The sequence below is a fragment of the Channa argus genome, chromosome 12 (assembly GCF_033026475.1).
Source record: "Channa argus isolate prfri chromosome 12, Channa argus male v1.0, whole genome shotgun sequence".
Classification (NCBI taxonomy): Eukaryota; Metazoa; Chordata; class Actinopteri; order Anabantiformes; family Channidae; genus Channa; species Channa argus.
In genome coordinates, this window is record NC_090208.1 from 16,613,906 (window position 1) to 16,637,541 (window position 23,636).

The 23,636-nt window shown below is 42.3% G+C and overlaps 2 protein-coding genes across 4 annotated transcripts in view; both read left to right on the top strand.

Moving 5' to 3' along the window:
• Positions 1–17: 17 nt before the first annotated feature.
• On the top strand, positions 18–10,137 carry rbm14b (RNA binding motif protein 14b). 3 transcript variants are annotated; one of them, XM_067523399.1, is made up of 4 exons: positions 18–154; positions 1,969–2,321; positions 2,662–3,709; positions 3,898–10,137. In XM_067523399.1, exons 2-4 carry the CDS (start codon positions 1,973–1,975, stop codon positions 4,208–4,210), a joined length of 1,710 nt encoding a protein of 569 aa, XP_067379500.1. In that variant the 5' UTR covers positions 18–154; positions 1,969–1,972; the 3' UTR covers positions 4,211–10,137. The 3 variants fall into 3 exon arrangements, with proteins under 3 accessions (XP_067379500.1, XP_067379498.1, XP_067379499.1); XM_067523397.1 differs by having other exon boundaries at positions 22–154; positions 2,641–3,709; XM_067523398.1 differs by lacking the exon at positions 18–154 and adding an exon at positions 199–223 and having other exon boundaries at positions 2,641–3,709.
• A 492-nt stretch (positions 10,138–10,629) lies between these two features.
• Positions 10,630–23,636, top strand: part of actn3b (actinin alpha 3b) — a 30,674-nt gene continuing 17,667 nt past the window's right edge. Inside the window, exon 1 of the mRNA XM_067523391.1 lies at positions 10,630–10,979. Within this exon, the coding sequence (XP_067379492.1) occupies positions 10,845–10,979 (135 nt within the window). The 5' untranslated portion in view covers positions 10,630–10,844. The remainder of the gene's footprint in view (positions 10,980–23,636) is intronic.

The following is a 23,636-nucleotide window of genomic DNA, read 5'->3' on the forward strand; positions in this document are numbered from 1 at the left end:
TGAGTCTGTTTTTGTGGGGATTCAGCATCCTCCGGGTGCGGGTTCAGCAGCAGCAGCAGCAGCAGCAGCCCTCCCCCTCTGCAGCCTCTCCAGCAGTATGCCCGACACTCAAACGGAAGCAGGCGCTACCATTTTGAAATACAGCACCGCCTAGGTAAGATGGTAGATCCTTCTATATAATGGCCTTTTCTGCAACAATATTCTAATCTGAGCAGCATGGGAGGTAACCGGCTACTAATCCTCTTTAAGTTCCTGTGTTTTCTACGGACATGTTAAAGCGACGAAGACGATTAGAGGCGTGTTGTTGCACAGGGATCGCTCGGTTTACACAGTGTTCATTCCCGTGCTGAAAAATCTAATTGTCTGTTGTTACATTGTATCGATCTCCTATTGGGGGCCAGTTATCGCGTCCGATAATAGGTGTCTGTCATTAATAATGCGTCGTGCAAACTGAATAGAGGCTTCTTCTTTCTGTGTCTGCTTTCGCCTTGTGACTTGTTTTGCTTTGGAGCGAAAACCAACAAGCATCCAGGCTCGTTGTTCCCGGTTTTGGTTTTTTATAAGCAAACGTGAGCTCCACTCAAGGCGTAATCAGACAAACTTGTGTACGTGATCAAACCCACTTGTGTCTTTTTGGACGTTTTTTTTTTTCGCTTCTAAATGATTCTAACAGTGTAAATGTGTTGACTCAGCGTCGTGCTGCGTCATCAGAAACGCAGCCCCCCCCCCCCCCCCCCCCGCGATTATTATTCCTCCTATGAACCCAGAGTTAATGCACATATACACACTGAAGCAGGCTACATGCATCTCATTCAGCGTATTTTCTATAAGCAGCAGCGAGAGGAGGTGTAGTTCAATCAGTAGCAGCCAACTGGAGTTTTAACCAAAAAATAGAAATGTCATTCTCTGGTGTCATGTTCCACTTTGCCCTTAGATTAACAGCCAGCTACAAAGGTTATTCAGGAAGAAGAAGAAAAGGTATTGGGTAAACTGTAGCAACACTCTTCGGTCTGACTTGTATGTTAAAAGGCAGAAGGGAAGGAAATTAGAAAACATTTTGCTGCTATTTTAACATAACTGTAGCATGAGATGTGCAGATGAGTGTGACTCAGCTGTCAAGTGAGAATTACATTTTTTAAAGATTTCCCTCAGGCCATATTTTCCTTAAGCTACATTTTAGTGGTTATTCACAGACATAATGCTTGTCTTTGGTACCTGCAGGGATGCCCTGCTCTGTTTAACCTCATGTGAGTTTATCTGACCTGAGTGGCTCACAGGCAAATGGGTGGTATTTAATTTGTGCAATTGGAATATTTATCTACCAGTTTATTTGGGTATTCATGCCCTTTGCCAATATCGTGTTCACCATTTTAACGTCAGATCATTACGTTGTTTTATTCTTTTATTTGATTGTTGCTTGGCGATATGTCTGCATCTTTAGGCTTCCTATGCTGTTTCAAAGTTAGAAATGATGCCTTTTTTTTTTTTATCAAAGCACATCTGTAATCTTTATGGAAAGGGTCCTGGTGGCTCAATGGTAGAGCATTGGGTTGGGATGCAGAAGGCTGCATTCCAACCAGCCACCTTGGTGCCGGTCCTGAACCTAGATACATTGGGAGGCATCCAGCATTAAAAACTCATGCTGAATCAACCTGACGAACATGTTCCGCTGTGGCGACCCCTGAAGGGACAAGCCGAAAGCCGTTGATCTTTTTTATCTGTAGTCATTATAACTTGCCTTTTTAAAGCAGCACGTCTTACACCAGTCATTTTTGTGCTCAGTCTCTGATTCATCAGTCATTTGTGATTCATTTTTTAAGCCCTGAAGAGAAAAAAAAGCTGAGCAGCTGGATTTGCTGCTGTATGTCCCTGATTGCTGCAGTTCGCCTATCTAATCAGCACTCCACTACCACCTCCTCCTCCTCCTCAGTGACAGTCAGGCTCATTTGCTAATTTCTTCCTCTGCAGCGCCATGGACAAGAGCCACACGGTGAAGCTCTTTGTGGGCAACCTAGCATTGGACACCACCCAAGAGGAGTTGTCGGCCATCTTCGAACCCTACGGCCAGGTAGTCAGCTGCAGTGTTCTGCGACAGTTTGCCTTCGTCCACCTGCAGGGTGAGGGTGCTGCTGAGCGTGCCATCCGGGAGCTGAATGGAAGGGAGTTTCGTGGTCGGAATTTGGTGGTGGAGGAGTCTAGGGGAAGGCCGTTGCATTCCACCAAGGTGTTTGTGGGCAACCTGAGTGGCATGTGCACAACAGAAGATCTGCAGCAGCTGTTCCAGACATTTGGAAAAGTCCTTGAGTGTGACAAAGTTAAAGGTGAGTGGAGTAACATTTGAATTGGTTTGAAGTGTTCCAGGTACATTCCTCCTCAGTTGTGTTTGATAATGGTAACATTGTGGAACACGTGTTGGAGTGAAGTAACAGATTGTATGATCTTATGCCGACTTTACAGTTAAAAAAGATATGACTGCCTGCACAGGTTCTGCATGAATAAATAGTCATGATCAGATGATATGACACCAGTGCAAAGTTCAATGTTGTGGACAAGATAATCTCCAATGTCCCTGTTGTAAAGAGCAGTAATAAGTGAGTACGTGCCTGTTGCAATAATTGTTATCCCTGTGGTTAATGACAGCCACGCATTCCTCTTCTGCAGGCTATGCCTTTGTTCACATGGAAAATAAGGAAGATGCCCTACAGGCCATTGAGGCCCTGCACGGCACCTCATTTAAGGGCCGTCCCCTTTCTGTCGAGCTGTCCAAGGTCCAGCCCAGCAAGCAGGCTCCTACAGGGAAAATCCCCTGCGTTAACTGTGGAAAACAGGGCCACTATGCTGGAGAATGTCCTGTGGGGAAGCCTTCTCTTGAGCAGTACCAGAGTCAGGCAGCAGTTCTTGCTGCTGCTGCTGCTGCGGCTGCCGGACTTCCTCTACAGGTTCAGCAAAGTGTGCACAATTCAGTTTATAACACCTCCACCTTTGATCCCACATATGCAGCTCTCACTGGCATTACCACAGGCACACGCACTGATGGGAACCCAGTGAACCCAGCTGTCTATGGTGCCCTTGCCACTCAGGTGTATGGTGCCAATGTTGCCAGTCAGCTTTATGGAACGGTGGCCAGCCAAGCAGCTCTCACATCAGGCGCTACACAAATGTACAGCTCAATGACCCCCAACATCTATGGCCAGATGGCTGCAAGTCCGGCGGCTGCCGCTGCTGCAGCCGCTGCTGCCTACTCAACTCCAGTTTATAGCCCAGCTGTGGCCAACCCCACTGTTTATCTGGCCGCTGCTCATGGAATAGAAATGCCAACAGCAGCAGCTGCAGTAAACCCTGCCTACACTGTATCTCCAGCGATTTATGGTGCCGCCACACCAGCCTACGCTCATATAAGCGCCATGGGAGCAGCGGACCCTACTACGGCCATCTTTGAGGCAGCAAGGCAGGCGCATTACTTCGCCCAGGGCCAGCAGGTTGTGGCCGAGCAGCAGTCGGCAGCTGCTGCAGCAGCAGCAGCGGCGGCTGTGGCAAAGTCTGGTGAGCGGGACCGGAGTCCTCTTCGGAGGTCAGCACCCCTGCTGCCAGATCCTGTGTTAAAGCCGTTCATGTACCAGAGAGCCAAGCCGCGTCGACCCCTGCTCCCCACACCAGCTGGCCGAGCGGCAGAAGAGGCAGTTGAGGCTGCTGAGGACTCCATGGCCAGGTAGGAGATTATCACTGGTTCACTTTTCAGCTCCAATGAAACATTCCCAAAGATTAAGTTCCATATACTCTCTCTCACTTGTTACTCCTTCTGTGTTGCCAAGTGCCACCGTAAATGCCTTTGCTTTCTGTCTACCTGAACCCTCCTGTGCTTTTCTTATCCCATCCCTCTTCATTCCCCTCTCTTAGGTATTATGCAGAATACTATCAGCACCTGCAACATTACCCCCAGTTCCAGTACGCCTACCCACCTCCAAGCACAGTGACAGGCATCCATGGCATGCCGGGAATGCCTGCCGTCTCAGCTGTACCTGCGATGTCCGCCCAGCCCATCGCTACACTGGATGCCCTCAGGCCAGTGGTCCCCACCGCTGCGGCAGTGGCAGCCGCCATGGCTGCGCCCAGGGTGTATGAGCCGCCGTTGTCGTCGCCCAATCGCAAGGAGGCCATCCTCCGCCACCCCGAACTCTCCCTTCACACACCTGAGCCCCCCTTCCGATAGTTACACACAACTCTCTGCCCCTCACCCCCTCCTCCCCCCTTTTGCCCTGAATCCCACACCCATATCTCCACCTCCATCCCAAACTTGACCACATTACTGCAGCTATGTGTATGTTTGTGTGTGTGTGTGTGTGTGTGTGTGTGTATGTATGTATGTGTGTGGAGAGGCTCTAAGTGTGTGGGGTAGGGTTTAAAACTGGGGGCTTTGTGGTTCTTTTAACCTGCTCTGCGAGGGACTTGATCAACCAATCTTGATTCTGTTTGCATACACACAGTGCAGCCATGAGGAGGAGGCGCTCATCTGTTGTGCGGGCATTCTTTGTGCTTTTGGTTTCCTTTTTTTTTTTTATCGTGCCAGTCTCACACTTGTGCCAGTATTAGACTGACTCGGTCAGTTGTTTCATATGCCTTTATTTCTGTGATCAACTTATGACTTTCTAAGGCCAAATCAATGAAAGAGAGACATTGGTTTCCCTCCTTAGGCCTAGATGATCAGTTAGGGCAGCTATTTTAAAACCTTTTTTGCCTTATGTTAAACAGTTTGTTTAATATAATGTGATGTTTGTTTAACACACGATGTAATTTGTTATGTAATGAGATGGGAGGCCAGGAAAACACATATTGTGTAATGGCTGCAGTGCCCTGTGTCCAACAGAACCAAGATTGATTCATTTGGGGTTGGGAGTTTGGCTTGAATGTGATTTATATGTAGTGTGTCTGAATGAGAGAGACAGACAGATATGTTTGATCCTGACCTTGCAGCGCACAAACACAGGAGCTAAGTCTGCGCCTTGCAGAAACAAAACGTAAAGCACACACAATAGGTACTGTAATGTATGTTGGGGTCTTTCCTCAATCTTCTTTCTGAATCCCTCCCCTACCTTTAAGCTAACTCCAGTGCTGAAAGACACTGCTTCAACACTCTTTCCCTTTCTAACTACAGCTACCTACCTCTGACAGTAAATTTCAGCGTGGATTTTGTTGTATCCAGTTGATTTCTATATGAGTTTGCTCTATGTAAGGGTACAGAGTCAGCCGTTTAGGGAGGAGCTGGATTTTATGAAAGTGATTTTTGAAGATAGTCTTGTTCAGTGGCCTTTTTCTAGATAATAGTTTGTGTTATGTTTGTTTTTAGCGTAGTTTACATGTAATAAAAGTCAAACTGGGCTGTGGTGATTGTTGGTGGCAAAACCCCACGTGTGACTACTGAATGAACAGTTTACAAAGGATCTTCACATTGCATCCTACTAGGAATCATGATCGTATGTGACAAGCTCAAATATGTGCCTATAAGCATTGAGTGAAGTGCATTAAGTGGAGGGACCTCCCATTTTAAGTGCTTTTGACATTACTTTTTAATAATTTCAAAGGAGGGTAACGGGAGCCCTCCGGAGCTTTGTATCCACAAGGCTACAAGCTTTCTCGTTTACTGATACTCCTGTGTTAGATTTGTTTCATATCATAGGGTTTTAAAAAAGACACAAATTGAGCCTCATGGGTTCATAATTAGCCTCTGGTTCCAAGCAGAAATGACAGTAATAGCACTAATGAACTGAGACATGGGGCAGTGTCTTTCAGTTGCCTCAAATACCCCCTTTTCTCAAATACCAGATCTGCTTCAGATTTCAATTGCAAAAATTGTTTTTAGTTTGGGTGTTGTATGTTATAGGTGGGATTTGCTACATCTGGATAGTTGGAATAGCATTACAATGACTACCTGTCCTTTTTATTGTCCTGAGTAGCAAACTCCACCCATCTGGTTCTAAACTCACTTAATACTGTAAATGAGTGTTTTTGCATTGACTATTTGACAGCGATCTGATGATGCACACACAGACATACCCAATGAAATCACCTCACTGCCTCGCTCTTTGCCCCCTCCCCTCTCCCCCCTGTGGTTTTTAGTAGTTATGAAACTTTTGCATCCCACAGTGTAATCTTTTTGTGTCGTATATACAAACACATACTGTTGCATCCTTTGTAGAAATATGTGGTTTGCGAAATGTCGTGTTTGCCATGTTTGAGAAAGTATTTTTTAGAGAAGTATTTTAATTTTGCCTAATTTCTTTTTTTTTTTTTTTTAGGAAAACACAAAAGTTTAGAAAAATCAGCATGCTTTTTCTTGATAATATGTATACTATAAACCTTACCATAATAAAGAATGTGTGGCTGACTACTGTCGTAAAGGAAGCAAGGGTTTGGACTTTTCCCCTTCTTCTTGTTTATGTTGTTTTTCTCCACTATCTGTTTCTCTTGTGTAAAATGACTGACAGACCCTTTGACTGGGGACCCAGGGGGAGACAGGTGTAGATGTTGACCCAGCTTTGCTCTCATTGGTCAGGGTAAGTGCAGGTTGGTGCTCCTTTCTCTCTCCAGCCTCTCAAACTGTGTGCAAACTCACATTTCTATGAAAGAGATTGCACATTGCACTTGAGCAAATGCATTTCAGTATTGACTTCTGGCAAGAAAAACTTTTTTCAAATTTATTGTAATGCAGAAAAGACAAAGCACACAGTGTAAAATCATCTTGAGAGCTGGGGAGAGGCACACAGATGGAATGGCCTGGGTGCATTTTGATCTGTGGAGCAGTCCTGTTCCTGGGGTTGATGGGTGTGTGTCTGGTCTGGTCTCTCCCTGCTGCACCAAATTCTCCCCCTCCGTGTGTCTTTGTGTCCACTCTGCTCTCAGACCTGCATGTTTAATAAACTGTAACTTTGCCGCAAAAAAGCCCCGCGACAGTCCAGCTCTGAACTAACTATCTCAACTGAATTAGGTCACCGTGCCACCTGGAACGGCCAACGTGCAGCCGTGCGTGAACGTGGCAGCGTGAGCCATGGGGACGACTTTTAGCGCGACGCCACCGCAGTGGGAACTTGTTCTCTCTCTCTTCACCATCAAGGTAAATGAAAAAAACAAAAACAAAAGCACTGACCTCTCCTCTCCCCACTTGCCGCACCTCCTTTGACTGTGCCTTGACCAAACACACTCCCTCCCCCTCCTCTGCCATTATCACTTCCCCCTCTCCCAACTCCGTAACTCCTTCTCTGCTGCACTGGCAGTGCCTCACCTACAGCCTTGGGCTTCTCCTTGGTGGGGGTGGTGGGCGGGCGGGGAGGGACTGGGCTAGGACCCCCTCCACAAGACTGTCCTGTCCCGCATCAGCATACAAGGTGACTGAGTGTGCCCCTCTCTGTCCTGCTGGTGTCTGAGATAGTGAACAACCAGAAGTGTGTATGAGTGCGTGGGTGAAACAAAAATAGAGCATGGATGTTTGAACATTTTGGTTTGGTGTTTCATTGATTGGCGAAACTTGGCACATGTGGACACACCCCTACCCTTCCCCTGCCCGCTAATGAACTCCTCTCCACCGCCGTATTCGCCGCCCTCAATCCCCTCCCTCCTTCCCTCCCTACCTCTTCTCTCCTCCTCCTCCTCCGCAATCCCAACCTACTGTCCCTATGCGCCTGTTCTCTCCGCCGTTCACACACACACAAACACACAGCGCTTTTTCCGCCGCTGCCGTCGTCGCCACCTTGGATCTGGGTTTGTGGCTCTGGTTCGGACTCAACTTCCCAGAACCACCCACCTGACCCAACCTCCCTACCCTCCTTTGTCACCTGGGCTTGCCAATGGACAGTGTGTGTGTGTGGTGGCCCGCTGCCGGACTCAGAAACATGACACTGAGAGAGACTTCCATGTTGGACAAGTTGCTTTGCTAAAACTGTTGAATGCTGGGTTTGCTCCACATGGCTGTTGGAAGGGATCTTAACTCCTATTTTCAAAAACTGAACTTAACTTCAATACATCAAAAATGATAAATGAATCTCCTACTGTTGGGCTTTACAGTTTTCTAACCTTTGTGTCCCTCACAGCCTGTGTGCCAATCAGAAACATCCTGTAAGATAGGCCTAGGTATGAGGCCAGTCTGACCTGTAGATTCTCATCAATCTCAGGGTTCCTATAGGACTTTTCTGGTACGGCAGCTCTTTTTCTCTTACACTGGGATCAGCTGGACTGGCTGGATATGTGCTCCGAATATCATGTGTGTTCTTACCCGTTACGATTGACATAGAGAGCATTATCCTCACACACACCCCACATTTACCGGCTTTTAAACGTTTCAAATGAGTTGTCTGGTATCTGCTCTGACAGCTGCAAGATGGAATCGAGACAGAGGGCATTGCTTTCTGCCTAACAATCAAACAGAAGGGAAGAAGAAGGAGGGGAAATTAATAGATGAGTTGATTATAAGGTGAGTTGATAGTGGAAGCTTCTCCCTAACCTCACCTTCCTGATCTTGGAGGACCCTGTTATTGTTTCCCATTAATGATACATGGAATATTATACTGAACATGACAAGTTTATGGTTTACAAAATGTAGTGAATAGTGTGTCCAAAGATGATGCCTTGTATCTACATGTAAATGTTTCTTTTTGATACATAGAAATTTGCCAAACTGTTATTAATGCATTTATGAATACAGCTAACAGCTAAGAGAAAGCAAAATACAATCTTCGCAGCATCGGATTACTGGAAATGTCAGAAAGCCAGCTCCATAAACAATGCAGCTGCAGAATGAGTAGATAAAGTACTAACCCCTCTCGGCCTCCATGATCAGGGTGCGCGGTGTTCCAATCTTTTTTTTTTTTACCTTCACCCACCTCATCCTCCACAGTCTCCCAACTCCTCACTAAAGGCTTTTTTTGGTGTTTGCAAATCTGGGCTTCACATGCTTGGGTGAATGCAGCCACGCAGCTCTAAACCCCCCCTCCCCTGCTCTGAATTCACAGTCACACTGGACTGACAGGTAAAGCTCGCTACAGCCTCCTCCCCACTTCCTCTCTCACTCTCCCCCTGCCTTCTGTGGTTTGGACAGCTGAACTGTAATCCAGATGCTCTTTATGCACACATTTCTGTATTGTGTTGTTTTAATGGGATCCCGCAGGTTACATCTGTTCTCCTGCAGCAGGTATCACTTGATATGTGCAAGTGTGTGCGTCTGGAGCTGAGCCCACTCCAGTTAGGTTTGAGCACAACCCATTTAGACCACGCTGCCTTTGAGTTTGCAAGTTGAGATTCAGTAGATTTCATTAATGTGACCATATATTTTTGCAGCTGGTATAGTACAGATGAGAATCAGAAACACACTCTACTGTTGCTCATCCTCCTTAGATAAAGATACTACCAGAAACGTAATACTTTAGTCATTACCTCAGTTACAGGGCGTGGACACAACATGGACCCCTGCAGAATTCAATGCAATTCAATATAGTCCCTGCATTAATTATACAGTGGATTATGTTTCATTCATGTTGAGAGAAAAAAATGATGCTGCAAGGTGTGGTGCATTATATTCTAAGATATTACTTTTGTCCACCCACCTCGTATATGTTTAGATACCACCAGAGTCTTTTTCCATGACCCATAACATTATGAAAACCTATAGCAACATTATGTTTACAGTGATGAACTTGTTAAATCCCCTCACCTCAGTAGTAGCACAATAATGTACCTAATGGTAACTACAAATAGTCACACAGTAGCTAAGAGTCTTAAAGTAGGTTATTGGACCAAGCCGTGTGTAGTTACATTTAATTGCCGTATTAATTATAATACAAGTTATTCTAGTTTCCAAAGACAAGGGCGACAGATTATTGTGTCATTCCAAGAGGGAAGCAATCTGGATCTGCTCATTTCAAGGAAATATGTTCCAGCACAACATTGAATGGGAATGGGGATTTTAGTTAATGAATGTTTAGATAAAAATGTTTGCGTCAACATGTTAACTGTGAATGACAAATTCTCATATTAACACAAATTATATTGTATTGTTGTATATGCATATATATGCCTTTTAACATATATTTCTTAAAATCTTGAGGCATTTTTCAATCTGCATGCAAGTCATGAATAAATTTTTTTTTTAAATCATACAAGTGCCCGCATCTCTTATGTTAATTGTATTTATGTACATTCTGTTCCATTGATGACAGTTTTTATTGATATCTTTAGTCTATCTATTGGCATAGTTATAGTTAGAAAGTATAAACGATGATTTTACCAGCAGCATAATGTTTAGATAGGTGGAATGCCATGCTCATGCTTAGGGTTGCTCTCATTGTTTGACTCAACATTTGTGAGCATTTGAGACTTAGATCATTGACATCTTTATTGGGTGAGGTAGGCTGAAACTACAGAGGTCTGGGTTTGTCATTGAGGGTCATTAGCAGCAACAGGTGCATTGCAATGGCCATAAAAACTCTTCTGGAGCGAGGGAGCTTAATTGACGTCTCCCCACACCTCTCGCAAGCCCGTTAGACCCGCCTGCGGGAGACCACCCCGCCTTTTACACCTTTTTAGGGTCAGAACCTGATACTCAAGCTGTCGGATCCCATACTTATTGGGGTGCGGTCACGTGTGCCACTTTTGACCAGGAAAGGAGCACCGGCCAGCAGGGTCTTCTGGTAGTGGGAGCAACCACCTCCGCAGTCTGGTCTCTGCAGTCCCTAACTGTCCCTCAAAATCGAGACCACTCGTCTCAAGGAAGTTCTCACGGCGTCGTCGTCTTTTCTATTGCCTATATTTTTTTCTTATAAGCTGAGGAGGACCTGAGAAGTCCTGACACAGGCGCCACGATGACAGCTGTCGAAACCCAAATCACATATAGCAACTCCTACACGATCCAGCATGAAGAAACGTACATGACCCAGGAGGAGGATTGGGACAGGGACCTACTGCTGGACCCTGCCTGGGAGAAGCAGCAGAGAAAGGTAGGTTCGGAGGCTGGACTCTGGGGGCTAAGAACAGCACGCTAGTTTTTGTTCCCGCCATGCGTAATTACGCACAAACGTGTCCAAGCCCTCATATCGCAAATAAGTGATTTATTTTTATGCATCTTCATGAAACATAACCATTGTTGTCGAAGTTACAGGTCTCACTCTAATTGTATAATGTATAAAACAGCCCTAGATGAAACGGGGCATCTGCACTATAGCTGTCCTCGCACCTGGCACTTCAGTCCTGCTAGAAGCTGTGTGGGCAGATATTTTAAGCCGTGGAACTTTCTTAGTGTTGCCTTTCAGTTATCCCTGATTGCCTTGCGAAGACTGTCTAAATATAATTCCACCCTCCCCAGTCTCAGCCTACATTTGATACATTGCTATACAATTTACCAATCTTCATAATATTTTACTATTAGGCGAACATAGAGTAGTTTTACACTAGGACAGTGCATGCAAAGACTGGGTTTAAGAGGAGAGAGAAACACACAGTCCTTTCATGTCAATTACAACTACAAGTCTGTTTGCTTTTAGCTCAAATGTGTGCATAGATTCCCAAGGCTCCAAAAGCCCCAGGATTTCTACATATCTTGATTTATCACACATTTGTTACAGTGCTCAAACTTTCAATATCAACTGTCCTCCATATTCTTTTAAGTAATTGATACACAAAAAAAGTGATGTAAACTGTTGCAAATTAATTACTAGTTAATTAACTTTATTATTTCATTGGTACTGGTTGGTTTCTATGTAATGAAACTGTCATGTAGCTGTAGCAGAGTTCAGCCCAACACCAAATATTTGCCCCAGTAACTAATGAAACGTTCATCTGGCCATGTCAGATTGTAATTTAAAATGTTAATATAAAATCAAGAAATACATGATAGTTGAGTACTAAATTCAGTGTTAACACATGTCAGCCAAAAAAAGTAAAAATAAACATTTGTAGCCTGTTATTATTAGCCAGCAGGTAGCATAAGAGGAGGGCCTAGCTCTGGCCTAGCAGGCCTTGTAACATAGAAGACAGTTGTGTTTAATGCCTATACAAAAATTGACAGAAACAATGCCTGCATAGGTTAAAAGGAGTTTTATCATCTCACACATGTGTAGCTAAGTGGAAAGATTTTTCTCTTTCTAAGTTGGTTAGTCTAACAGGCCTACAGGCTGTCGTTGCCAAGTTGGATGACCAAGAGGGCACCACACTCCACCATCACTGAGTTCTGGGACTCAAGCTGAAAATACTTGTCAGGTAGATTGTTTTAATGACTTAGGTCAGTAACATAATTTATTATACTAATGTTGTCTAGAGACTGTTAGAAGGCTGCCACTCAAACACCATTCTTATGTTCTTTTTCGTGCAATTGAAACTGTATTTAGTGTTATGTAAATTAGCTCTTATATCTAGGTTCCATAAAAAGTATGCAGTCTCTTTGGTATGAAGAAATCAAAGCCAAACAATTATAGCAGCTGGAATTGGCCTGGGTGGCCCAGGTTAGTGTGGTTAAAACTGAATTATACAGGAAAGTAATAAAACAAATATACCTTTATGCCATTAAATGAGCCCTTTAATTGCACATAAATCATAATCCGAGATATCCCAAAGCAAAACTATCTTCTTGCTACCATCTGCAGTTTAGAGGGCAAAGAGTCAAAACACAGAACACATAATATAAAAAAAAAAACATAGTTTTTGTTCCACTTAAATAGAATAACTTTTCATAAATATCTTCAATATTTCTGTTATGTCTTGTTAAACATGGTATACATTAACGTTTGGCAAAATAGATGCTTTGCATGTCTTAAACGTGATTGTTGAAAAAAAAAAGGCCTAAATGCCTAAACAGTGGTAAAGATGTGTGACTGCAGTGTGATTGCACCACTGGCTTTTTCCTGTTGTGTTTATACAGTGTTTGAATATTTAAAGATGCTAACAATTGAAAGAGTTTGGCTTTTTAGATTTCCAAATGCTGTTATTTTTTAAAAGTCAGCTGGCTAATTTATCATAACAGTTGGCAATTTCACAATCGGTCAAATGTCAGTAATAAAAAAAAAAACTGATATAAAGTTTATTTCTGTCCATACAAAAATATATATGCAATGTTAATATATCTACAGCAGTTTATACCCTAACTTAAGTCTAACACCTGATCTGCACATTTGTGGTTTCTTTCACCACGGAGTGGAACAACAGCAGCATCTTGACAGAGGTGTTTAGTCGGCACTTTGCAGTGAATTTACAGAATTGTTTTTTCATTGCAAATTTTCACCCACCACTCGCCCCCCTCACAGGGCTGCGACAGGGTGAGAGGACTCAACAGATGGTTACAGAGAGAGCTGGCAAAGCTGGTAGATATACACCCCAGATTGGTTTCTCAGACCTTCAAATAAACATCTTCCTAAAAATACTTTTTTAACTTGCTGGGGTCCAGCGTCCCCCCCCCCCCGTGCCTTCATCTGTCTCTTTCTCTCTGTCATTCGTTTATTTCTCCAGTCAGGTTTAACACATCTTCTCGCCACCATTTTTTGAAATATCTCTTTGTATCTTTTTTTACAGCACATCTTGTCTTGTGTTTCTGCCTTTATTTGAAGGTTTCCTTTGAAAGACTCTTTTTTTGTCTCTTGTTCCTGCCAATGTTTTAATTGTGAGCCCATGAAAAACCCTGCACAGCCAAGCAAGCCCCCTCTCTTTAGTCTTCCCATGGGAGTAGGTCATCGTACCCCATTGCTCTTTGCGGCATGTAAAATCTAGCTTAAGGAGCTGATATCAGCCCATAAATATAGCCAGCGCATCATTTTTCAATGCAGTGAATATGAAAGGAAATCCTCGCACCACCTGTTCTCTCTTCTACCCTTGAAATTTCAGTGGAAAAAGCTGCTCACCACTTGATGCAGTAATAAAGTGTTTGTCAACACACAGTGATGCCGAATCTGATACTGGACATTAGAAATAGTGTGTGCTTGGTGTGTGTGTTGTGCCATCCACGTGTTTGAATTGTACATGTCGACATTGGGTTATATTTATCATGTAGCAGCTCTTGCAGGTTGCTAGCTAAAAGACTCATGGCTTGTAATAGGAAAAATATGCAAAAATTGTGTTGGATATTGCATCTGGTTTAATGTGTCTAGTAGGATGAGATATGAAAAGGCAAAGTGATGAGATTTCCAACTTGTGTTGTTGATTTTTTTTTTAAGGGCTGGTTTTTAAATGAACATGCCTAGTGGAGAGAAATCAGTGTGTCCATAGACTCTCGAAGCCTGTTGATGTCATTCAGATCCTTGACTGACAGCTTAGAAAAGACCTATTCAATCAGATCTACAAAAACTAGTGATAGTTACAAGCAGAATCTTAACAGCTGATGAGCCTCTTTGCAGAGGACTGCACTCACAAGACCATCAGTAACACCAAATGTATATTGCTGTTTATAAGAGGACTAAGTGCTGTGTTTGTCATGGTGGATGGATTGGTGCTTCTGCACACAAGCAACAATACACAGATGACATGACACTCCTTCTACCTTCATATCATTCCCCTGTGTTTTTCCATTTTTAAATTACTTTGGCATTGGAACTTAGATATTTATTTGTTTTCTCAGTTTTGTTGTATTCACGTCTATTCCTCAGGGGGTACGTGGCCAAAGGATTGACTGTTGTATTCAAGTGTTTTATAAGTTAGATTCAGTAATATGATTTACCCACTCAACTAATGCATCTTTGTGTGGGCGAAAAGCTATCTAAGGGTGCTGCGTAATCAAATCTATTCTCATCTAATCTCATTTTGCACTTTAATAACTCAGACAGTAGTGCGGCAGCCAGGGTCACAGATTTCACCTGATGTTTTGCAAGACCGAAAGCTAAAGGACTGGCTCTTATTGAGGAGGTGGTTAATATTACAGTTAGCCTTAAAAGCATCTGTTTCTTCACTTGATAATGGTTTTATGTAACCACAGCCTCATGCAGGTCCAGCCCATCGGTGACACTGCTTTGTATGTTTTGCAGTTGTTGAGAAAATGTAAACATAAAAAAGGTTTAGCCATGTCGACATAGACGTCTTTGCTCTTTTACCTTTACCATTCCCTCGACTAAACAATGTTGAATTTAATTTTTTGTCTACACATGAATCTGATGGTCAGTGATATCACATTAAATCACATTACAATTGATAATGTATTTGCCATGTGTTCCCTTCAAGGTGAACACACTGAAATACATTATTGAACATATAAGTTAACGTGTTTTATACCAGTTATCCAGGCATCCAGGTACTTTTAGCAGATGAGACTTGATTTTAATCTATGTTGCTGAGTAAATAAATAATACAGCACAGAGACAGCCCAGAGACATCCTTGCCTCCCCTTGGTTCTCACTGGATCATTATTGAGGAAATTCCAGAATTGGGGCATCATTGCTTTTCCACTGAACTGTGATCAGGCTACAAAACCCAAACCCAAGATGCAGTTGGGGCGATGGGGGGAGACATCTTAGATCATCTTAGATTCTCTCCCATGATTCAGTCTGTCAGTGTCATGTGATATCTGTGCAGGATCCGGTGGGAGGTGATTTCTGGACCGCTAATCATATTTACTTTCATCAGACTAGAAGAGCTCGCAGAGAGAGAGACTAAACTAAGAACAGCAAGACATTTCTGATCTCAGCTTTTACAATGATTTTTGTAAACACAAAGAAGAGACAGTATATAGTGTTAAGAATTATACCACATCATGATGAGTAGGACATAAACAGGTCCTTTGTTTTATGAACTATTAGGTGAATTGTGTCAAAATAATAAGAATAATGAGTGCTGTGTGATGTATCTGTTTTGTGTGATATATGCAGAGTGTATGTGTTTAGTGCTCAGACATAAGTGGAGAGGTGAGAGAGCCTGCAGTCAGATCAAATAGCAGTTGCTATTCCAGAAGCCGTGTCCATGTAGGGAGCCTTCTATAAACTGCTTTAGTGCAGGAGCCTTGGGAGGCCATGAGTTGAGGACTGTGTGTGTGTGTGTGTGTGTGTGTGTGTGTGTGTGTGTGTGTGTGTGTGTGTGTGTGTGTGTTTGACATTTTCCTCATACGCTGTATTTTAATAGCATGAATGCATGTTTCTGGTGACTTTTGCTGTTGACTTCTTATGAGAAGTGAGATGCACTTTGACGACAGACAAGTTCTTGCAGAGTGTTGTAATGTCGAAACCAGACACACGATACAGTGGCGGTGTCAGAATCCAGTGGGTGAAATAGAAATGATGATTGATGAACTGTGAGCGCAGCCATCTTGATCTGATCAGAGTGATCCTGTGGGTCTGTAAATAGAATAAAAGCTTGGAGAAAATTGCGTGGATGACAGTGGTGTTGTTTCCATTACAGCTTTGTCTGCACTTTTGGGTTTGTTCAAACAAACTGAACTAAGGCTGAGGATTAAAAAGTGCTTTCAACAAATGAACTGATGTAGTCCAAAGCTAATATCATCCAGGTTTGAGATATAATTATTCTTCAGGCGCAGCACTGGTCTTGAAAATGGAGATTTGTTTATGAGGAAGCAGAAAGCTACAAGCTGCCAAGTCTGTGACCTCAGTAACAGCTGACACACAGAGGATACATGGCTGAACACCTGCAAAATGTCACCTCAGGTCCTAATGGTGCCAGATTCAAATGTTGCCTTGTCTATCATTCAGCTTCCCGCAGTAATAAGACAAACTATACACGAAACCGGTCTTTATAGAAAGAAAGCCATGCTGATAATGATAGGGCCAATTGCTTGCTGCATGCATTTGATATTTATAGGTAGGTGGTAGCAGCAGTTACAGTCGTCATTTTGATGTCTGCTAAGATGATGGGTCTCCTATAATAGGACTGAGGTCATGACGATATCATTATGTACTTTATAATGGCCTAAAAGGCTGCAATCAAGTATTCTGTGGGAGCATTGCTAGCTGCTGTTAAAATGTCAGAATGTGAACAGAATTTTATACCCAAAATGTAACATTATGTATTGGATTATAATGAAATGATTAGAGTTGCCACTGTCATCAGGTTTCATCGGGTATGGTGCATTTAGAAAGTGAACGTCTGAATGTCGGCACAACGTGAGCTGTTTCCTGCAAAGTGAAAGATGTTTATACGTTTTTTAGTGACCGGGCTGTACAGCAACAGCTTTCGGTGGACGTGAACTGAGCACTGTCCGAGTGATCAAGCGCACAGCAGCGGTCACATGTGGTCAGCCTACAAATAACAAAATGAAATCAGAGTTGTAAGATCATCTGGCTAATGCATTAAATGACCTTTTTTTGATTCTCAGAAGTAGAATCACAAGCTTGACAGTGATTTGCTCTTTAGCTCAATGGAAGCTGGTTTGTATTTTACTGTACACTGCTGTAGCTCAATTTCACATAAGACTTTCATGATCCTAGTTCCTTTTAGGGTGGATTCAGCAAACTCTAGATCTGCCTGCACAGTTTTGCCTGTTAATTCAGAGAAGGCCTACTAAAATTAGGAACAACCCTCCCCCCTTCATCTCCTTCCCCCAACCTGTCCACCTCCTTCAGCCAGCTGCACTGTCATAAATCCTCCACAATCACTTCCCCCAATTTATCTCCCTGGTCGTTCACTCTCCGAGATCAGAACTCATTAAACAACAAAGGACTCGGCATTCTGCTGCTGCCAACCATGAACCTGAACACTCACTTTATCCCCCACCATCGATCACACAGTCAGTCAATTCATCTTGTGACTTGTGGTAACAAGAAGGAGGGTGAGAGCTGTTTCAGAGTGAACAATGAAAGATAAGGATGGTGTTTGTGTGTTTGTTTTTGTGTGTGTGTGTGTGTGCAGTGAGAGCAGAAAAGTGGTGCAAGTGCTTAAAGGTGAAAATAAAGGTATTATACGCAAATAAAGACGCAAGAACTAAAGATGTGAATAAACTGAAGAAAAAAAGAAGGTTGGTAATGTGCATTTACAAAGTAGTAGCAACTAAAGATGCTAAAGAGATGGAGTGCTAATGGACAAAATGAAAATAGTGTTTATATCTAAACACTACTGGTTACAGGACACCCTCACAGAGTTGATAGCATGGACACCCTTAGTAAATTATTAAGATTTCATAGAAACTACATTAGGCAACACAGCATCATTTGTGGACAGTAATTACATCAAATGACAAAACCAAGATTCCACTTTATTGACTTTGTACCACAAATGGGTAGTTTTGTTTAAATAAGTGCCAAAGCCTTATACTTTGTTCTAGAGCAAGAGAAAATATAAAAATATGAAAAAAAAAGTGACACAGTGTTCCTGCTCTTCAATTTCTTTCAGCATATCTGGTGCTGCTGAAAGTGAACACCTGCACATGTGCACACACACACAGATAATGCTGGAGGGGCATATTGTTAAGTTTTGGCTGGCATTTTGGGCTAGCGGCATCGTTCTGGTGGCACATCAACCTGAAATCATGTGGCAGTGTAAGGCAGCACAATGGAGCAGAGCAGGACACAATGTTTCCTCACACAGAGCCCAAGCAATTAATATGACGACGCAGACAGATGGCTGTGTCAAAACAAATGATTGACTGAACCAGGTTAGCCATCCGTTCCCTCGAGTTGTTCAGGAAACCAGCCGCAGGCAGAAAATAAATGGGGTACCTGGCTTGTAGATAGTGTGGTGTAGGATTGTCAGGACTGTATTTCCATGTGGCAAAAGCTGTTTTAATTCTCAGAGCACTCCTTCGAATGTTTGCAACTTCGAATGTGCTGTGAATCAAAATCAGATGGTTTCATAGGCTTGCACAGGTTAAAATGCTGCAGATGATGATGTTATATCACAGGAAAATCGAGTGTCTGATGCGTAAATGCTGACTGACATTATGGGTAAGCATTTCAGGAATTACCCTTGTATTACACTGCGTACAAAACATATTCTTAAACATGAGCATTGTGTTCGCTGTGTTTGCAGGTTGAGCGCAGTTGTCTTTCTCCACATGCTCCACCTGTTCTCTCACCAGCTGAAATCCCCAGTGCCTACACTATATCTCACTGGCATCTGGCACATAGTTGATAACACACATACACACACACTTTAACTAGAGGAGGTGTCCTAGGCCTTTTATCCTCTAAACACACACGTAAATCCGTGAGTTTAGACTCAGGCCTCACGTTGGTGGCCCTGTTGTCAGCAGGGTCTCAGAGAAAGTCGCCTGTTAATCTTTAATAGAGAAGAGGTGGAAAGGAAAGCTGAAAAAGTGATGTTGGGAATTGAACTTCTTCCATTTTAACCTACTGTAAATGAAACTAGAAACTGCTGTTTGCATAGTTTTTACAAAGATTGTGAGCCGATCTGAGGAAGCTTCTTTCTGTTTTTCCTGGATTGACCTCATGGGTGCCGAATGATAATAAGTTGTTTGACTTCTGTATATTTCCACTTTGCTAAGTAAGTTAGCATTTAAACAAGTATATTTAACCTAACTGACCCAATTCCATGTGTCTTCTACTATTTTTTAGTACAATATGCTCCATAACTTGTCTTGTTATGGAGAGAAGCCGCCTCTCTTAAACTGTGTTTAATGTGACACATTAAACAGAGTTATTTATTTCTTTTGAGGTTTTTGAGTGAGGCTCAGCCTTCTAACCAATCAAAGAAGGCCAAAACCAGGGCACCACATGTGGATGTAAAAGGCTCTTATATGAGACATCCCAGACTTTGACACAGTGTCGGTTTGAGTGGGTATGATTGTGAATGTATTTTTCAATTAGTCTAGTAACATTAGCATATGCCTCAACTTCTGCTACAGCAAAGAGCTTCCTAGTCGGGCACTTTTGAGAATAATTCAGCGGTTAGTCTGTTATATTGCTCAACGTTTTGCACCATAACCTCCTTTTTTACAATTTAGGTAGTGCTGAAAATTAGTTCTTGTTAAATGGTTCTGTTAAAAAATAGTGATCAACAACTGTTGATCAGTATTCATTGGTTAATTGAATAAATGTCATAGTTTGATGAAAGTATTTAGATAAATCTATGTCTGCCAGTTTATCAAAAAGTAGAAGTGACTGTAAGTGAATGATGTCAGTGAGGTGTGATTACTTCAACCAGCTACAGAGTAAACAACAAATTTATTTGTAGAAGAGGAAGTTACACACAGTAGTATGTTACGGGGGGATTAGAGGTGAGTCCATAGGGCAGGAGAGTTTAGGTTTGGCTGTTAGTGGTGTCCGTAGTGGGAATCGACAGTTGGCCCTTATGTCATGTTCCCAATTGGAGGTGGGGTGGGGGGTATTTAAAGCTGACAGGAGGGAGAGGAGGCAGAGAGGGTGGGGGTGGGGGGACATGGTGGCTCCTAAATGTCAGCTACACCTGTCGAGTGTCGTAACTTCTCTGCCCTCTCACTCCACCACGGTCATGTATCGACTGTTGAAGCTCAGTGGAGGAATTCAGGAGGATTGTTTACTAAAGACGTCTGACGCAAGAAAGTGACGTCACACAGAAAAACAAACGCAATGGTTCGCGAGTGATAGAAATAACTTTGTCAACCCCTCACACTCTGTTGTGTGCTGTGCTTCTATTGATGTCGTTTTAAAATGTGTGTGTTGTATATCAGTTCAAATGAATGGTTCATTATTCAGCAACTGGCAACTTGTGTGCATAAATGCCATTGCTTTTCAGTTCCCTCAGTCAATGATATTTACATGAGGGATTTGATAATTATAATAGCAAACTTTTATATCCAAAAATCTACTTTAAAAAGATGGTAACATATATGGTAATGGTAATATATTTACTTTTTTGCCTGTCATATTAGTGTAGATTGGGGGATAGAAATTGACTCCATTTCTTAGAGTATACCACCATAACTTGTAGCAGATATTGCATTTAATATATTCTGTATCTACTTCACTGCAGATTTGGCTGGCAAACATCGGTCCTCATGACAAGTGGAGGTTGTAACTGTCCAAAAACTCGCATACACTGCAAACTTTCCTCTTTTCATAAGTGCTGTTATTTTATTTTTTCCTATTGGCACTTGCTTTTAGTTGACAAGTGTTGATGGGAGTGTTGTTTGTCCACTCAGAGCTGATATGGCTCAAGGGTGACTGTTCAACTCTGTCACAACTGTTTGGCTTGAGGACTTACATAAGTGGAGGACATGACCAAATCTAGAAAATTTCCATGTCAGCAGTTGAGCGTGTTTCATTTCTAAAATGAACAATTACTGGCATGCATGTTTGAAAATTGTTGACACTGCCTTTTTGTACAAGCCTTTGCATAAGTTGATGGTAGATTTTATTTTAGCTTTTTTACTGATATGAGGAGTAAAGTTCAAGATTAGAGTTTGGCAATGGAGCATTTTCACTCCATCAGCCCTGACAAATGAACACATTCTGCTCTTTTTCTGCACTCGGTGATATGCTAACAGCTTGTTGCATTTCATACACTGGCACTCAGATACATTCAGTCCACAGATTCCTGCTCAGACTTTCAGAGTGGCCGCTGACAATTGGAAGCTGCATGTCAGCCAGTAAAAATGCTCTTGATTAAGCACAAATTTGAATCAGTTTGTTTAAAAACTATTCAAATCATGCTCAGTTACACAAAACTGAAAATAAAACTTATTTCAACTTATCAAAAACCTAAATAAACATGAAATAAACTTTATTCTTAAATCCAGTATTAGAAATAGGCAGACTTAGCAGTAGAGGGAGTACTCAGGTCAGTTCTCTATAAGTATTGACCTGTGCTCTGTTGATAGTGGTAGCCACAGGTTTTTTACTGTGGGCGTGGGGATGGGGGGATGGTGGACATTGCATTCTTTGTGCAAACACCTTTTACTGTCAAACAGCTGGAGTGAAGTGATCCAGAATCATATGATATGTTACTTTATTGGTGGCTTCATATTTTCTTTCAAAGCGATAAAGATTTGTGACTTTAATTTGTGTTCAAAGTATTACAGAGTTTTTTTACAAATGCATTAGTTCTTAGACTAATTATATTTTTTTGGCCTACATTTTACTTTCTTCTGTGAATATATTTGGGGGTCTCATATGGTCCAGGTTTGAATTTGCTTCACAGTCACAATGACCTTTGTAAACAAAAGAGCACAGCGTTTTTATGTGCAGCTATTATTGTGTACACTGATTTGTTTGTGTGTGTGTGGGTGTGTGTGTATGAGGGAGAGAGAGAGAGAGAGAGAGAGAGAGTGAGGTTGTGACAACGGCAAATGGACAGGTGTAAATGGAGTCAACCTTGCAGGCAGACTATATTTACTTTTGCTGTGAGACATAAACACCTGTCTTACTGTATATTAAAATAAGACACACATACAATATGTGGACTGACTTTATGTCAGCTATATGCCTTTTGGATATACAGTATTTTCTACATTTTGAAAATAAATTATCAGCTGTTTAAGTGCAGTAAATTCCCTTTTATTCCCTTTTAAATTATCCAATCCTACAGTGCAGTAGTGCTCGATATCCCTTTTAAAATACCATATATTTAGACATATAAGCTAAAAAGAATGAGTTCAAACACAAAGTGGCACAATATAAACAACTGAAAGAGAAGAAGCGAATGAATTCCGATTTTTGTGTGCTCCATAAAGACTACATCAGGATTTTTATTTATATTAACTGGACTTGATAGAATGAGGTTATGGGCTTAATGTTCAAAGCTGCAATAAAATGTGCTGTCTTCATCCATTATGGGCACACAAGATGATTCTCCTGGATTCTTGTGTACAAAAAAATATGAATTAATAAAAGTCATAATGGATTTTGTACTGCGTGTTCTTCAGAACTAACACAAGGTTTAGCTTATTGTTTCCTGCAACACAGCTCTCATTATTTCTTGAAACCTTGAGATAGCTGTTATAAAATACAATGTGTGTCAATTAAAATAGGTCATTTTATTTGTGTACATTGAACACATCTGTTTGTCCTGGAATCCCGTCCCTTCTTTGTTTTGTGTTGTCTTTTGCCTAGGGGTGTGCGTGTGTAGCTCCTTTTTGATTTAAGGGTCTAAGGACAGATAATGTTATTTTGCATAAATCCTACTGAGCCAGGCTTCACCTTTAACATCAGGTGATGTCATTGTTCTGTAATCTCTCTCTCTAATCTCTTGTATATTATGGTCAGTAGTGAAGGTGAATGCTTCATTTAAAAAGTCTGAGGACAGAAAAGAAAAACTGCCTTTTGGAAAAATGCCTTTGTGCAAAACAGAGCTTTTCTACAGCCTAATATATTACTGTAACCAAACTACACCAGATCCTTCCTGAGGTATCAGTGCAGACACTGAAGAGTCTGTTCAGAAGTTGTTTCTCAGTCGTGGAGTCCCCTCCGAGGTAGAATCAGCTCTGATGAACAGTCAAACTAGCTGACATTATTATGAACTCTGAGCCTGTGGAGATGGGAAGATGTGTGTGTGCATGTGTGATGGAACATGTGTGTTTGTGGGTGTCAGCTGTACTGAGGAGGGTCAGCAGCACTGATTCCCCTTGGGAGGGTGGAGTTATGACAGGCGTTCTGGACTACTGTGACCTCATTTTACAAGAAAGACCTGTAAAAAGGTCCCAGCCGAGCTGAGCCAGGCCGGACCGACAGGTGTGGACAGAGGGGGGTAGGTAAGGGAGGACGGTGACTTCATGCCAGTGGATTCTGTAGACCACCACAGGC